This window comes from Dunckerocampus dactyliophorus, chromosome 12, assembly GCF_027744805.1.
Source record: "Dunckerocampus dactyliophorus isolate RoL2022-P2 chromosome 12, RoL_Ddac_1.1, whole genome shotgun sequence".
Lineage (NCBI taxonomy): Eukaryota > Metazoa > Chordata > Actinopteri > Syngnathiformes > Syngnathidae > Dunckerocampus > Dunckerocampus dactyliophorus.
Window position 1 is genome coordinate 14633347 of NC_072830.1, and position 17842 is coordinate 14651188.

General features: G+C 39.7%; 2 protein-coding genes across 2 annotated transcripts; one reads left to right on the forward strand and one right to left on the reverse strand.

Annotated features, from left to right (window-relative positions):
• On the forward strand, positions 1 to 15818 carry LOC129191469 (uncharacterized). The gene is made up of 6 exons (XM_054794849.1): positions 1 to 29; positions 4549 to 4669; positions 4757 to 4813; positions 5559 to 5627; positions 7446 to 7520; positions 7589 to 15818. The coding sequence occupies exons 4-6, from the start codon at positions 5570 to 5572 to the stop codon at positions 8077 to 8079; spliced, it is 624 nt and encodes a 207-aa protein (XP_054650824.1). The 5' UTR covers positions 1 to 29; positions 4549 to 4669; positions 4757 to 4813; positions 5559 to 5569; the 3' UTR covers positions 8080 to 15818.
• On the reverse strand, positions 8285 to 17611 carry zgc:112083 (uncharacterized protein LOC550461 homolog). The gene is made up of 9 exons (XM_054794848.1): positions 17090 to 17611; positions 16113 to 16339; positions 15929 to 16040; positions 14193 to 14345; positions 14043 to 14117; positions 13794 to 13914; positions 11165 to 11303; positions 10962 to 11086; positions 8285 to 8904 (listed from the first exon to the last, which is right to left on the reverse strand). The coding sequence occupies exons 1-9, from the start codon at positions 17235 to 17237 to the stop codon at positions 8484 to 8486; spliced, it is 1521 nt and encodes a 506-aa protein (XP_054650823.1). The 5' UTR covers positions 17238 to 17611; the 3' UTR covers positions 8285 to 8483.
• Between the last annotated feature and the right edge of the window lie 231 nt (positions 17612 to 17842).

Below are 17842 nucleotides of genomic sequence, written 5' to 3' on the forward strand. Positions count from 1 at the left end.
TATGGCGCATTCAAGGACTGCAGAACAAAGTGCGAAATGTCAACGGTTGATGAAAAAAAACCATTATCATATACATATTAGACAAAACAAATTATATTACATTTGTAATATTAGTTTATTAAAAAAGAGTTCAACTTTAAAATGTGCTGCTGAGGGGTACTGCAAAATTCAAATATGTTCTTATTCTGAATGAATTCATGCAGTATTATTATTATTATTATAAGTTTAACACAGAAGTAATGAACATTAGATAAGAACAACTTGAGTCACCTGCATTTAGCGCCGTGCCGACATGACAGACCAAAAACCAGGTAGATATCGGTGCCCCATTCGTGTGCTTAAAGTGGCACTAAATTATTGAATTATTACAGTATTTTTTAATAGAAATTATGCAAATTTGTTGTGAATTTTAATTCATATTTGTGAATGTATTACTTCATTATCATTTGATTTATGTCCTTGAAGTATTTAAATTACTATATGTGCCCTGTGATTGGCTGGCGACCAGTCCAGGGTGTACCCTGCCTCCCGCCCAAAGTCAGCTGGGATAGGCTCCAGCATACCCCCGTGACCCTAGAGGGGACAAACGGCATAGAAAACGGATGAATGGAAGTATTTATTTGTTGTTTTTATTATTTACTTTTGGAAGTGTACAGACCTGATCAAAATCTTAAGGCCAGTTGAAAAATTGCTAAAATTAGCATTTTGCACATTTGGATCTTAGGTTGAGGTTTTAAGTAGAGCTAGAATATGCAAAACCAAGAAGGGGGAGTGAGACAAAAAACATTTGGAATTTGTAATTTAAACCCCCCCCCAAAAAACTGAAATAGGTTGTTTATCAGCTGATAAAAAGTTTAAGACCACAGGCTATAAAAGCCAAAATCTGCTCAAAATGTTCATTTTCTGTCAGACATTCACACTGTCATGCCCTCCTGATGGCTAAAGCTAAGAAGCTTTCTCTTTTTGAACGTGGTCGGATTGTGGAGTTGCATAAGCAAGGCCTCTCGCAGCGTGTCATTGCTGCTGAGGTTGGGTGCAGTAAATCAGTCATTCTACATTTTTTGAAAGATCCTGAGCATTGTGGGGAAAAAAAGTCAAGTGGTAGACCCAAAAAAATCACACCTGCACTTAGCCGGAGGATCCGATTGGCTGTCCATCAAGACACAGGGCGGTCTTCGACCCAAATTAAGGCCCTAACTGGTGCCGACTGCAGCGCAATAACCGACGGTATCTGTGGGAAAAGGGTTTAAAAAACAAAAAACAAATTCAAAGACCTCGTCTCCTTCAACGCCACAAAACCGCCCGTTTAGACTTTGCCAGGGAGCATCAAACATGGGACATTGAAAGGTGAAAAAAAGTTTTATTCTCTGATGAGAAATGTAACCTTGAAGGTCCAGATGGCTTCCAACAGTACTGGCATGACAAGGAGATCCCACCTGAGATGTTTTCTACCCGGCACAGTGGAGGGGGGTCCATCATGATCTGGGGTGCTTTTTCATTCAGTGGAACACTGGAGCTGCAGGTGGTGCAGGGTCGTCAAACGGTGGATGCTTACGTGCAGTTGTCGCAGCGGGCATCCCTCATGACTGAGGGCCCTCGTCTGTGTGGTAACAGCTGGCTTTTTCAACAGGACAACGCTGCAGTTCACAATGCTCGCTTGACCAAGGACTTCTTCAGGGAGAATAACATCACTCTTTTGGACCATCCTGCATGTTCCCCTCATTTAAATCCCATAGAGAACATTTGGGGATGGATGGCAAGGGAAGTTTATAAAAATGGCCATCAGTTCCAGACAGTTGATGCCCTTCGTGAAGCCATCTTCACCACTTGGAGCAATGTTCCCACTAGCCTCCTGGAAACACTCCCATCAAGCATGCCTAAAGCAATTTTTGAAGTGATTAACAAGAACGGTGGAGCTACTCATGACTGAGTCCTTTTTTTTTGTTATTTTTTGAGCGATCATTTTAAACTTTTGATCAGCTGATAAACAACCTATTTCAGTTTAATTGTTGTTTTCAATAAATTACTTGTTCAAAGTGCTTTTTGTCTCACTCCCCCTTCTTGTTTTTGCATATTGTAGCTCTACTTAGAACCTCATTAAGATCCAAATGTCCAAAATGCAAATTCTAGCAATTTTTCAACTGGTCTTAAGATTTTGATCAGGTCTGCATACATCTGCAGCACAATTAACAGTATTTAGAATTCATTCATCAATAATATGTTCATTATTGTGGTTCTATTTTACAGTGGTTTCTCAGTATTTTGGTGACCTTATTTTGCTATGAGGGTGAAAGTATCGCACTGCAAACTACTGGACATGAAGCACATTCATAAACATCTTATGAAATGAATGCAATCACTGCAATGTGTGCAGCTGTGAATACATTCAACACTTGTAGTCCATCCATCCATTTTCTATGCCTAGACATCCTCACTGGGGTCACGGGTATGCTGAGATAGGTCTCAGGTGACTTCAGGCGAGAGGCGGGGTACACCTTGGACTGGTCGCCAGTCAATCGCAGGCACTTGTTGTGGTGTCATCCCTAATCATGCGTCCTTGCAATGGCTGCATCCCAAATGACTTAACTGGATTGGTGCACCCAAAGCCCCACCTGGATTATCACCTCTAATGGAATCTGAGAGGATGCTGGAATTTGCATGTCGTCTACTGCTGAATGTCAGACACTCTCTGACCACAACATTTGGTACACCTGCACACTTGAATGTTTTTAATAGTGGACTCTTGTAGTAGACAAAATATTACAAACACATGGAGCCTATTCTCTTTATCTTTATTTCCTCTTCTCTTTATCCTGTTCTCTTTATATATGGTCATGGTTAGACCACCCTTGTTTCTTCAGTTTCTTGTTCATTTTAATGCCTGATACAACGAAAGGTACCTTTGTTTGGTTAAATATAACAATGACACCAGAAATAGCTTATAAGAGTTCAATTTTTGAACCCCGCCTCTCGCCCAAAGTCAGCCAGCATACCCCCACGACCCTGGTGAGGACAAGCGGCATAGAAAATGAATGGATGGATATATTATATGTATTATACAAGGCCATTTGGAGCCCGCGGCTGTTGTTTTATTGGCCCGTAGCACATTCTAAAAATAGAATTTAACAAGAAAACTGAATTAAAAAAAACAAAACAACAACAATGGAAAAATCAGCAAAATAACGTAATTTTAGTAGCATCAAGTGGAAATATTAAGACATTGTTTTTTTTTAAAGTCATAATACTATGAAAACCAAACAAAACAATAGCTCACTTTTGCAAAATTGTTTGCAGAAAAAGTTATGTTACAAGAACAAAGTCAAAACATTCTAGGAGTAAAGACATGATTGAGGCAAAAATTTACAAGAAGTTGAAATAGTTGGGGGAAAAAATCTACAGAAAAAATGGAAAAAGCAGATGTAATTTTACAAGTATAAAGTCACAAGATTAAGAAAAAAAAAGTTGTATTCCAGCGAGAACATTTTAATTATACAGTTATATTATGAGGAAAAATAATACCATAGAGTTGATATATTCAAGAAAAAAAAATCTCTTTTTAATATCTAAAATTAAATATCATTTAACAAGAAAAAAACCTGCAAAGATTGAAAAATGAGCATTAATTTTACAAAAATAAAGTCAAAATATCAAGAGAAAAAAAGTTGCACTCCAATGAGAAAAAGCTGTAAATTTATGAGAATAATTTGCAATATTGTGATGAAAAATAACATCATTTTAGTAGTATAAAGCTGAGATAGTAAGGCTTAAAAAAAAAAATTGGTACTATTATGAAAAACAAATTGACAAATAAAGTTGTAATTTTTAGAAAAATTAGGTGGCATAAAAAGTTATAATGTTACAACAATCAAGCCAAAATATGGAAAATAAAGTCAGAATTATGAGGACAACATTTACAAGAAGAAAGTTGAACTAGCTGGAGAAAAAACAGCAGAAATGGACAAAACACATGTAATTTTATGAGGAATAAAGTCCAAATATTAAGAGAAAAAAAGAGTTGTGTTCTAATGAGGAAAAAAGTCACAATTTTACGAGAATAAACACAATAATATGAGGAAAAATAATGTCATTTTAGTAACGTAGAGTTGAAATAATAAAGAAAAACACTTTTTTTTGAGTCATGATATTATGGAAACAAAAAAAAAGGAAATATTATTTTTGGAAACTTAGTTTGGGGAAAACGTGATAAAATTATGGGAATAAAGACATAATATTACAAGAAGAAAAATCTAATTATAAGAATGTTCAAATATTTGGCAAATAAAAAAACAACAGGAAAAATGGGAAAAGAGAGCAAAGAGTGAAGTTGATACTAATAATATTCTTTTTCACCTATATGTCAAAGTTGAGATGTACTTTTTTCTTGAAATATATCTAACTTCTTAGCATATCTACATGTGTTGCTTTATAAAATATCAAAGTGGCAAAGTTGCATCCTTTCATTTTTCACTATGTGGCCCTCGCTGGAAAAAAGTTTGGACACCCCTGATTTATATGGTGAAGGTGTACCGAATGTCGTTTGACTTGCAGGTTGCTGCCGACGTAAACACTGACTCCGCCCTTAGCACACATTTACCCCCCCTCACCCGTCAGCCCTCCCTCTGCTGGTCCGCCTGCATCTTCAACCATGAGGAAGACTCAGCACAGTTCTGTAAGGACACGACATCATCTTTAAGTACGGTCCTGTGTGTCACTGTATGCCATTATTATTCTACGTTTGTGTCTTTCATGCCCACAGCACCTTCCCATCCCCCACACCCTCCACACAGCCACACAGAGGCCAATAAGGTCAAAGGTGCGCCCATTACTTTAGATTGTGTGGAAAATGATCCTAAAAATAAATATTTGCATGGCCTCCATTTGGTTCAATGATTGCATTGTGAAGTTGAGTCAAGCACCCAAATATAGTTATTTAGTTAATTAATTAATGTATTTTATTTATTAGGGACAATGCATGTTAATGGCCATCTGCAACAAATACAGGTGCAAATATGCCAGGTAATAGCAGGAAGTAGAGCAGATTGTCCAAAAACTGGCAGGTTGGCGGTTCGATCCTTACTCCCTCTTCTCAGTCACCGTTGTTGTGACCCTGGGCAAGATACTTCACCCACCTTGCCGCCAGTGCTGCCCACTCTGGTGTGTGAATGGGAATGAATGTTTGGTGGTGGTCGGAGGGGCCATAGGTGCGAATTGGCAGCCACATGTCTGCCAGACGACAGAGCAGGGCGCCTGTGGTAACAGATGTAGATTACCACCACCAGTGTGTGACTGAGGAGTGAATGAATCATGTGTTCACTTCATTTTGAAGCGCTTTGGATGCCTTCAAAAGCGCTATAAAATATAATCCATTATTATCACAATAAACAACAAAAGGCTAAAATAAACATTTCATCAACATTTTTTACCTTTTAGATTTTTTTTAATTTTCAAGTTTTATTTTTTTAAAATTTTTATCTGTTTGTGTCTCTTTTTTTGTAACTTGATTTTTTTTAAATGTCATTCTTGTTTTTATGTGTACGTGTTTGTGTTTCTTACCGTAGAGTGGCATCAGATGGGGCGCACTGCACGTGCACATCGCGTGGCAGATTCATCACAAAGAGCAGCTCAAGGTACTGAAACGGGGGTCGGCAACCTTGAGCATCAAAAGAGCCGTATTGCCTCATCTGCCAGTTAAAAAAAATTGTCTGGAGCCGCAAAACATTACGCAGCTTATAAACTTGAATCTTTTTTAAATGTTACCCGTTACAACAAAATTCAACAAACAGAAGTGTGCCGCTCTTTGAGTGGTTCACATTATTTGTGTAAAATTAAAACAAAATGTAGCCAACTTTAACCTTAAAAAGCCCATCGGAGTTCACATATGTGCATGAGTGTTGTTTGGTCAATACTCTTTATGCCTGTGCTCAATTGTCATCAATAACCATTCTATTGGTTTTGTCCTTGACTGTGGTTACAGAGAGGCATTCTTTCATTTTCTCAATCATTTCCTGTTTTTTAGATGCTCTGATATTTTTACGAAGGATTCTTTCATGTATTCTCCATCTGTGAATGCCTTGCCCCTCCTTCCCATCTCATATGCGGCCCAAGTGTTGCCAACTTAGCCATTTTCTCGCTAAATCTGGCGACTTTCCAAACCCTCTTGGTGTCTTATTTTCTCAAAGCCAACTAGCGTCAAATTCAAGGGATTTTACTCACGTCGCTGGGATATTTTTCTGGTAGACGTAAACGTGAAAGCTGTTGCTGCTGTAATGTCCGCCCCACCTTACAGCAGTCAGCTCCCTCACGGCACACGCTATCTGCCTCTCCCGGAGTCACCACCTCGGCGATTAGCGTGTCACGGGCACCGAGCACATAGCTACTGTGCGCTTCTCGTTATAAAACACGTTGTTATGCTCTCGTTAATTACATACATTTACTGCGCAGTAACTTGCTTCAGACTCAACTGAAACACTGGTGCCACCTTTTCAGTAAGAAAAGTAGCTATTGGCTAGAAGTCGCTAAATGACATTGTCTAATTTGCACATAATTTGCATATGATGTTGTAAAATGCTGTAGGAAAAAACAACCCCGTAGTATACAAACAAGTGAGTAAAAACACCTTAATTACCCTTTAAAAGTACAAAAACTCGATTGTTGGTTTGTTAATTTATTACTAGCCATAATTTCATCAAAATAAAAATAATTGTAATATTTTTATCTCGGCCAGCGCCACTGAAGTTGTCCCATCACACGTCGGCAATTGAGAACTTTATATTTAAATTAGCACAATTGAACAGCGAATAACAGATTATGCTGTGTTTATTCCGTTAACATGACTCAGTGTGGTTCGTGAGTAGCACACTCTTCTGGTGAGTATATGTAAGAGCAACTGAGAACAAGGCGATATAGCGGGCTTATCAATTATTGACATTTACCCCAAGAATTGTAAACTAATCCACTTCATTTTACTAATAAGGAGTAGCAATACACTAACAATAAAATATAAACACACCTCCTCTTTTATCCAGGCTTACCGAATAAGAAACATTTGCGTTTTAGAGCTGGCTATGTAAAACAGGGCGAGCTCCACCCCCGCGGCATCACGGCTTGAAGCTGACTGTATACTGCCGGTGTTGTGCCGGCTTGTGCCTGTCTTTGGATGGAGCGGACCTGGCAACAGTACCCGCTGTTGCTCAGTGAGAACATAAAATGCAGAATACAGGCTTTCACTTTTGAGTCCCCAAATACCAAAAAACTCCGCAAAGACGCCAGAAAAAGGCGCTAGATCTGACGCTAATCGCTTTTGAGAAAATATGTCGTCAAGGGAGGGGTGAAATGTCTTCCGATCTAGTGACAAAATCACCAGGTTGGCACTCTCGGCATACACTAGCCTATCTTTCCAGTTTCCCATCACTACTTCACATTCTTATCTGTTAAGCGCACCAAAGATGGCCTCCATGGAGATGCCACGTCCCCGTTTCCTGTCATACGACCGCTTGTCTCGCTCCCACCCCTTCAAGACGGTGAGTCCACATTGAACCGAAGTGAAATGAGTGAACTATCGTGAATGTAAGATTCTTGCCATTTTTAGAGTCCCCTTCTGCATTCGGACTTGTGGCCGAGAAGAGAAGTCGGCGAGAGGAGCTGCGACATGACCTGAGTTGGAATGACCACAGGGGGCCCGCACCTCCCCGAACGCTCCAAGAAATGTGGTGGCATCACATGGCGTCCAGGAAATGGCAGCAAGAGAGTGACAACACCTTCATCCAGGTAAAGAAGATGAAGACCATGACCGCGACAGTGCCACACACGGGTGTTCACTGGTACTGTCATGCAGACGTTCCACACAGGAACGAATTTAAACAGCTAAATTCTCAGCATCTTCCATTGGACGACTTAGTAAACAGTCACAAGATGATCAAATGGCCCCAGGGTGGTTTTGGAAGCTCCTCTGGGCCTTGCTGTCTTCTTCCCACCATTATGGGGCCTCACGGGGCAGCGCACCTCAGCAGGGCGACACCTACAGGTGATGAGAAGCACCTACAACTCTTCTACTCACCCTCATCCTGTATATATTTTTAAAATACATAAATCTGGATTTTTAATCAGTTTGTATTAGGTCATATTTAGCTGTGTGTATACAGGGTCAGATGCATTTATTAAAATGTGTTTTTAAAATTACAAAATATTCCAAAATTTCTATGAAAAAGTCATATGGTTTCAGCTTTTCAAAGGAGGAAATGTTTGATAATATAATGTATAAAAGTGTGTGGGTTAAAGCAGCATCACTGCCAAGTGTAAATATAAAAGCAACAGAAGCAGGTTTTATTTAAAAAATAGCAATTCAAGTAAACATTGAGTTCATTAAAATTAATGTAAAACTTTAAAAAGTCAGTTTTAAGTAGTGTCGCATAGATTGGGAAAGAAGGCGGAACGTTCGTCACAAGGAATGTTCTGGTTGTAATAAAGTGGCGTTGCTGCGTTGGTCACACCACGTCCATGCCCAGACCCCTTGCCACCATCGTCAGTGCTTGCACAGCCCCAGACGTGCCCCCGGGGTCACAGTCCTCCTGCGCGGCCCCGCCAACCTCATCCTCGATGTGGGGGATGGTGCTCATGACACAGTAGACGGGTGAGTCGCCGCCTCTGCGGGGGCTGACCGACGGGTCCTCGCCGCCGGACTGTTCCGAGGAGTAAGAGGAGGCGGAGGATGAGGCGGATGAAGAGGAAGTCTGAGAGGTGTGTCCCATCTCGGGCGTGGCGGCGGCTCTCTCGCTGCGGGTTCTCTGGCTTTTACGGAGGCTGGGAGGTTTCTTCGCCATGTTCTTCATGATCTCCTTGGTCACTTCCACCGTCTCCACACGCACCATGTTCAGCTTCAGGAAGCCGTCCACATCCTTTCTGTATCTGAGAAATGGAACCCTTCATTATTTGTCATTTGCATATCGTAATTTCCGGTGTATAAGCCGCACATATGCACGTCATAAAGTGGCATATTGTGGCGCACACGAGTCCGTGAGGACCATTCAGCACTGTATTTGACAGGATCCAATCATGAGCTACGAATAAACTCACAACAAGCTTGCCAACCCATTGGAAATTGCAGGAGCTCATGACTAAATATAACAGTCTGACTCACGGTGTCATCTTACAAACAACATTAAACTCATCACACAGCAACTTAACACTCAAACGTTATCCCTCCGAAATATAGAAACATGTCAAATGGGATATTGAGTGCAGAGAAAGACGTGACACTATGCATCCTCGATAGGGTGAAACTAACCTGTCTCATGACGCTCTAATCTCAGCTCACGCTCGCTATTAGTGGCTGAACAAATCAATGCTTGGTGAGTCCGTGCCAGAATTGAACAGCGTCCTAATTCCGTTAAAACATCGGCTCTCTCTCTTTTGGTGAGCTGTGTCCTTCAGTGGCAGTTGTCTTATGCGAAGAAGCCATATTTCCTTGTCTTGACAGCCAAATCCGTTGCCGACCATCCGTCCATCTTCCTAAAATCCATTGCCTTAACTTGAAAGCGGCATTATATCCAGTTCTTTGTGTGTTTTGTGTGACAGACGCTTGTAACTACCGGCTTCACTGCAAATGTACACAACGCGTCTACATTACGGTACAGTAGGTGGCGGTATGCTTGTAAACGTTGGTTGCGACCCGAACAATTAGGAACAAGAAGAGGAAGAAGAACGTAAGAGGATATGACGTGTACTCCTGTGGTGCTACGTACATTAACATACATAAGGTTTTCGTAGGGTCACTTGTGGAATTGCTGGATTATTATCCATTATTTCTGCTGGATTTAGCCTCTGGACTTCAAAAGAACTGCCACCTTTGAGTTTAGTGAATAATTGCAAATCCAACAATGTTTTACATTTGGTTATAGTACTGTATAAACTGTGATTGGTTTTGCACAGGGCTAGCAAACGCCAGCGTGTTTTGGTTGTTTCCTGAACTTACAAGAAGAAAGTTGACAAATTTGAAAATAAAAAAAAAATGGCAGAAATGGAAAAAAGTATTAATTTTACCAAGTCAAAATATGAAGAGAAAAAAAGTTGTATTCTAACGAGAAAAAAGTTGCAATTACAATTAATATTACGAGAATAAACTCGTAATATTATGAGGGGAAAATGTAATTTTAGTAGCATAGAGTTGAAATAGTAAAGAAAAAAATGGTTTTTTAAAGTATTATGAGAAACAAAAAATAAAGTGAGATTTTTCAAGAATTAGGTTGTGGAAAAAGCTATGAGAAAGTTATGACAATAAATTCAAAGTATTATGGGAATAAAGTCATACTTACGGGAAGAAGGAGAAATAGTAATAATAAAAAAAAAAAACAACCAAAAACATCAGCAGAAATGTTAAAAAAAAACAACTGCAATTTTCCCAGAATAAAGTCAAAATATGAAGAGAAAAAAAGTCATTCTTACGAGAAAAAAAGTCTCAATTTTATGAGAAAAAAACTCATATTATGAGTGAAAATAGCGTCATTTTAGTAGCATAGAGTTGAAATAATAAAGAAAAATAAGTTATTTTTTAAAGGTTGTAATCCTATGAGAAACCAAAAAAATAAAGTGGGGTCAAAAGTGAGGAAAAAGTTATAATAATATGTGAATAAAGTCATAACATTACGAGAAGAAAATTTATGAAGATTAAGAAAGTTGAAATATTTGGGGGAAAAAAAACATCAGCAAAAATGGGGGGAAAAAAGCAAAGAGTGAAGTTGATAGTAATAATGTGCTTTTGCACCTACAGTATATCACAAAGCTGAGATGCATTTTTTTCTTGAAATATCCATAACTTCTCAGCATATTCATAGAAAATATCAAAGTGGCCCCTGCATCCTTGCATCTTTCAGTATGTGGCCTTCGGTGGAAAAAGTTTGCACACCCCGGGTCTAAAACGCTAACAAATACACTTCCTTGGAGCTTCTAGAGGCGAAGGCACTAACCTGAAACGTGAATGTCCTGAGGGCCATTTGAGCTCGTGCTTCTTTCGCAGATGAAGAGTGAGCGTATAACACCAGGAGAACACCTTGTCACATATGTGACATTTATATTTGGACATCCCCCCAACCTATGAGAGGGAAGAACCAAGACAGTCGCTGTCTTCTAACTCGTGAAACGGCAAGCAGATTGCGGCGCGATGACTGACCTCATGCACTCTCTTGAAGTGATGGTTCATGGTTTGGAATGTCTGACAGGAATAGTCACAGCCCTCGACGGAGCAGTGGAACACCGAGCCCTCGTTGTGGACGTCTGTGTGCTTCTGGAGGTCACGCTGGTTCTTAAATCTGAGAGGAAAAGCAGACAAGGTGTGGGCGTTAACTGGAATCAGGCCATAATTGGAGAGAGGTTGGTTATTCTGAGACAAAGGTTTTATCAGCACACAGCAACTTAATACTCAAACGGCGTATATACAGATATGCAAACATGTCCCAGGGTAAGTTTAAAATTTAAAAAAAACCAACATGTTAAAGTTTTCCCATAAGGCATTTCGTCTGAGCAACGTATTCATAGGGCCCTGCATTGACATCAGCTTCCCTCTTGGCTTTGGTCTCTGGCTCCCTCTGGTGGACAAAAGCAGCACGGCAGCACCATTTTCTATGCTTTCTATGCCCCTCCAATAAAATGTTTTTCTCAAACTAAATGCATTATGGGAACACTTTCAAATGATTTTTTCATATTAAACTCGTATTGGTACATGTTTCTATATTTCTGAGGTATAACGTTTGAGTGTTAAGTTGTTGTGATGAGTTTAATGTTTGTAAGATGAAAGACTGTTATATTGAGTAATAACCTCCTGCAATTTCCAATGGGTTGACGAGCTCGTCCTGAGTTTGATTGGCTTGATTGGCTTTGTGACATGGACACATGCGGCTTACACACCGGTGCGGCTTATATATGTACAGATCTGTTTTTTCCTCTAAATTTAGTGGGTGCGGCTTATACACAGGAATTTATGATACTTGTCTTTCAACCGTAGACATCTCTTTGCTTGTGTTCACCTCTAAATGCAGTGTGCACAAGCAAAACCTATCCTCACGAATCTATAAGCAATGCAATAGGACACACCTGCCAGTCACATCTTCCAATACTTTTGCTCACTTGAAAAATGGGTGGGTTCAAAGAAAAACGTGCTTTCTTCTAAGCTGTGCATCCAATCCCGATGTAAATACCTGGAAATACAAGCTGAAATATTGCTCTCTGCTCTCATATTCATATTTTGATGACCCAAATTTGATTTCAGTCTGCAGCAAAAATAAAGAAATTGATCTCACAGTGTCAATACTTCTAGTGCACGGGCGTCAAACTCGTTTAAAACTGTGAAACCATATTAATATATAACCATAACCACCACAACCATAATCGGCTCAGGATATTACGCCACATTTGATTATGTTGTATTGTTTCACCAACAAACTTACATTGAAAGAAGTCAAGGTGCCAAGTGCAAATTTGAGTATACGTTAAAAATATTATATTGAAAAAGTATATATACAGTATACATATATATATATATACATATATATATATATATACATACATTAAGCAAAAAATCATCTTTTGATTTAAATAATTTTATTATTTTATTTTATTTTTACTTAATATACATTTAAATAAGTAAAAACAAATATATGAAAATATTTTTACAACAATATTAAAAATAATAAATAAATAACCATATAAAAATGTAAACAATAACAATAATAACATCCAGTCTATACACAAATATTTAAAAAAATAATATTAAAATAATACAATAAGTGTCTTTTTGAGGTGCATTATTTTCAGGCTTTTCGGGCCACATAAAATGATGATCTAGAGCGCACTTTATATATTGTAAAAAGAAAAAAATAATAATTTACTGAGTGGGTAAATAATTAGTACAAGTAGATTTTAGAATAACTGTTTGCATTGGTGGTTATTGATTGAATTATTGTTGAGTGTCTTAAAATAAGTACAGTATGGATATAACTGTTTAATCGATTAATCTAATAACTTAGTGAATGATTACAAGTATATAAGTATATAAGCAATTTATAGAAATAATGCGTTTATAATGTAAATAATTTGCGGAGTAGATCAACATCTATTTAAGTGTGTCAAAGATGAAAGAGAAATACTGTTGGTCACAGCTTCTACACACCAAGGTTACCAGGCAGATACGGCCCAGAGTGTAGTCAAAACAGAAACATTGGCTGGAGCAAAGAATGTTTTGTTTATGTGTTATCGGGACAGCGAGGGAGCCGGGAGCCTGTCATCTGCTGGCGTCCAGGAGAAAGTTATCCTTGGAGAGACTGACACCAATGATTTGAGCAAACAAGTATAAAAATGACTACGGGACAATCTGGCGGGAGCGCTCTTTCATTTTCAGCCAGGAGATGGGTACAGGTGAAATGAAACAGGGTCCAGGTACCTGCAGAAACTATCCTGTCTGATTTATCTTTCAATTATTATGTCTGACTTATTCTTCAATACATTTGGAAAAAATCTAATTTGTTGTGAGAGTCTTTCTTCCTTCTCATAACTGGAGTTTGAAAAACACGCAAGGGGGAGGTGAGATTGGCTTACCTAATTAATTTTCCAAAGTGGTCCTTTGACCTTTAGGAGGTTGTGAAGAATTTCATCTCCGACAATATCTACACTATGTACTGTATGTATATGTAGGTCATTCAGTAGTGATCCTAACATTGATGTTAAAAGGACAAATACATCAGTTAAAAAGTACACTTGACAGTAAGTGAACATTGTAAGAAGACTCATTCCAAAGTCTGAAGTACCTTTTATCACAGAAGTCACAAGGGAAGGGGCGCTCATCACAGTGACGGAACCTGATGTGGATCTTCAGAGCGGCTACAGTGGTGCAAGTCATGTCACAGAAAGGACACTTGACCTGATTCACTGCAACACACGTACGCGACACTAGCATAATCAATATACATTCATTACCTGCAGGAACAACAATCAATCAAAATGTCATTCGACTGGGCGTCTGATAGGAGGATATGTTGTAAATAGTAAATGACTACCATGCTGACGCACGTGATCCCTCAAAAGTCTCTCACTGGAAAAGGCTTTGCCACAGTGCTCACACACCAGGGACTCTGGAAGAAAGGGACTTTAATATGCTCACAGAGCCAGCGTCCTCCTAGGAATGCTCGTTTAAAGCGTCCTCTCACCCATGGGCTCGGCCTGCCTGTGGAGGTGGTCAAAGAGCTTGGTGTTGCTGGAGAACATGCTGCCACAGGTGGGACAGGCCACCAGTCGCTCCTGGGTGTGGCTGCGCATGTGTTCCCGCAGACGATAGCGGATCTTGAAGAAGGCATCACAGCCTAGCGGAAGACATTTAACAAATGTGTAGAAATTAGAGCCGCAAAACAGGTACATTTTGAAACATTTTAGAACTTTGTATGCATGACCGAAGCATGATTAGATGAGTAGGCTTTTAACTGTTGAACGGCAGTTGCAGCTGCTGTTGACGTGTAGTTATGTAATGACGAGGGCTGTCAAATGATTACAATTTTTTATTTCACATCAATTAATCATGATTAATCACCATGTCACACTATGTATGAAATGTGCCCATTTGTACTGTATTTTATTGAAAGATAAATGACAGGGTAGGATTATATATATTTGTATGTTTTAACAGCGCCAAATTAACAGAAAATTTAAATCAAATTAAAATTTAAATCAATGGCACATCCATCCATCCATCCATCCATCCATTTTCTATACCGCTTCATCCTCATTAGGGTCGCGGGGGCATGCTGGAGCCTATCAATGGCACATGTGTCTGAAAATACTATATTTACCTAACACTGGTTTCTTTAATAGCAGAATATTTGAATTAGACTTTAACTGTGTTATTATGAAGAATGAGGAACTGCGTTCAAAGACACCACGTCATTTAAGTTGAATTCACATCTTTTGAGTGAATTTTCTGGGATTTCCGAGCACACTTAAATGCATCAAATTGTACTTCTGCATTAAGAGTCACAAAGTGAGCGATAAGAATATCCACTGATGGTTTTTCTTTAGATTTCTGTTTGTTTAGACCACACATACATGCACAATAAAGACGTTATTGTGATGTTTGGAGTGTCTGTGAATGCATCTCATGGTCTGTCTAGTTACAATGAGGAAGTGTCGTTGCAATGATGAATAGACGTGTTTGTTTGGAGTTGGAGGTACATATATGGTGTTGGAATTGCACTGCTGTTGATGTGTTCCGGTCAGAATAAAGTTAGAAAAGAGCGTCAGACTGTGTGACCCTGTGAGGAGCTACAGCGTGCTGCCGACTGTCATCATAACAGAGAGGCATGGCTTGCCATGATGTGTATGCGTTAATTACGCTAGAAATTGTAACATTATTAATTAAGTAAATTACTTAACGCCGTTAACGCGCTATTTTGAAAGCCCTAGTAAAGACACATGGAAAATAGATTGCAGTAGATAAGTTTTATGTTTACGCTAAAAAGAACTACCCCCATGATGCTCCGAGTACGGAACCAGAAAGGTGTGAATTTCCAAAATAGGCGCTAGTATCACGCACTTTGATGCAAGTCTTATGCAGCGATCGTGTTTTGATCTGTAAATGTACAAATACTACAGCTTCTGCTTGGACATTAACACCGCAGCAGCTGTTCAACTCCGATGAAAAACAAAGCAGCCTCACGTCTCACCCGTTTGGATTGCAAGGTTTATAGTGTGCACAAACCACTTAATGCGCAGTTCCAATCCTGCCTCACGCATTACCACTTCTTCATTACGTGTATTATGATTCCCGTTAGGGATGCCAGAGCCATGCCCTGTGTTGCAACACAGCTTTTCTCGTAAATGATAAACATCGTTACGTACATTTTTATAAAATAATAGAGACCACAGTGGGAAGTTTTCATGCACTCAGTCCCACCTGACCAGCGGCAGAAGAGAGCCTGCTGTTGATGCGAGACAGACTGCTGTTCGGCACTTTCAACATGATTGTCCACATGGCGGTAGAACCACTCAGGATTATTAAATGTACTCTGTGCACAAAGAGACCACTCCGAATTAGAATGTCAAACGGTTAGAATGATGTTCCATTTGACGACACCTACATCACAGTTCTCCCACTGGCAAACGTGCCTGTCAGATCCCTCTGGTAGCAGGTTGTTGCTGTGCGCGGCTTGGTTGCAGCTAGGCAGGTCGGGGCGAGACTTGAGCAGCTGGGAGCCGACAAACTTCAGCTTGCCGTGGTAGTTGTGGAAGTAAGCGTGGACCTCCAGCTCTGCGGGGCTGCCCATGGAGAGGAATTCGCAGCCCTTCCACAGGCAGGCATACTCATCTAAATACGAAAAGTTACAATTGGCTCGCTCAAGGAGGCTTTCAGTGCTGCGGGTGTGCTGTATTTTAAATAGAACATATTTAACTCTCAGGAGTCCACAAGCTTTTATCCACGGTCTACGCAGGCGCTCCCTTTCAAACTCCACACCTCAAACTCCATACGGGTGAAGATCGGTCAAGTAAAACCAGATTTATGATCAGTAATGTTCACCATGATCGTGTCATCATGTTTCCCCTTAAAACCAAAGTAAAGTTGGCAATGAAACACGACATAATCATCCTACAGTAATCCCTCATTTATCGCAGTTCATCGGTTCCAGACACAACCGTGATAAGTAAAGTTCCGAGAAGTAGGATTCCGCATTTATAAATGGAATATTTTCGTAGTTTATTAACTTGGATTTTTAGGTTTTTGTCCCAACGTGTTCATACAATGTCAAAATGAAAAAGATAACTAGAGTCACACATGTGAGGTTGTCCTGAAAAAAGGCAACCCACTGAGGACAGATAAACAGTTTGTAAGGTGAGCTATTGAGGTAAATATTGTAAAACCACCCTGGACTCCATGCAAAGGGTTCAATCTTATCATATAAGGTTTCTTTAGCATTTTTTTCTTTTACTACCTTGTCCCTGAACGTCATTGGAGCTATCACATCTGCACATTGTGGTTGTCTTGCTATACTGTAATTGTGTTATTCACAAACAATAAACACACAGTGCCCTCTACTTTGAATCAAGTATGTTCACTCACCCAGCTCCTCCAGAGTATCCTTGTCTCCCAGGTACTCCCTCAAATGAAGAGCCATGTGATCACTCAGCTCCTCCATGCTCTGTCCTCTGTAGCTGCACGAAGACCACTCACACAGCACCTCAAAGTTGCCCAATCTCTTTGTGCTCATCACGATGGCTCGTCTCACAGGAGTCCAATGTTGCGTTACCTTCACTAAGTAAGATGAATGCCGGATAATTTGCCAGCATATAAAGTATTCTCATTCATCTAGTGTGTCTAATTTGACATCTTAGCGATGCCTAAAAGCTACAATTTCGGCTACCATCCTCGCTAACGTACAAGCTATGACTGCGCCCATGCATTACGCTTATAAAATACCAACGTTTGCCCTCTTCTGCAGACTGGAGAGGATACTTCATATTTGGATTACATATTTTTTACATTATTGTTACTGATAATTTGGAAGGTTTTACGTAAAAAAAGACACCAATAATTCCAAATGTCGAGCCACTTCCCTTCTCTTGCTGGTCTGGTTTTGTTTACTTCCGGGTTGCGGGGCTACAACGGAAGTGGTTTTCTTCTTCGTTGGATGTTCAACAACAGCAGTAGCGACCTCGATGGGTGACTTCCAACTGACAGTTTACTAAAGGAAATACTGTAGGTGTGGGTATTGACTCGATTTGAATATAATTAATCCGGGCTAAGTGCTCCAAAACCCGCATTAATATTTCATAACGAATATGAGCCATTATATTACACTATATTATCCGTCAA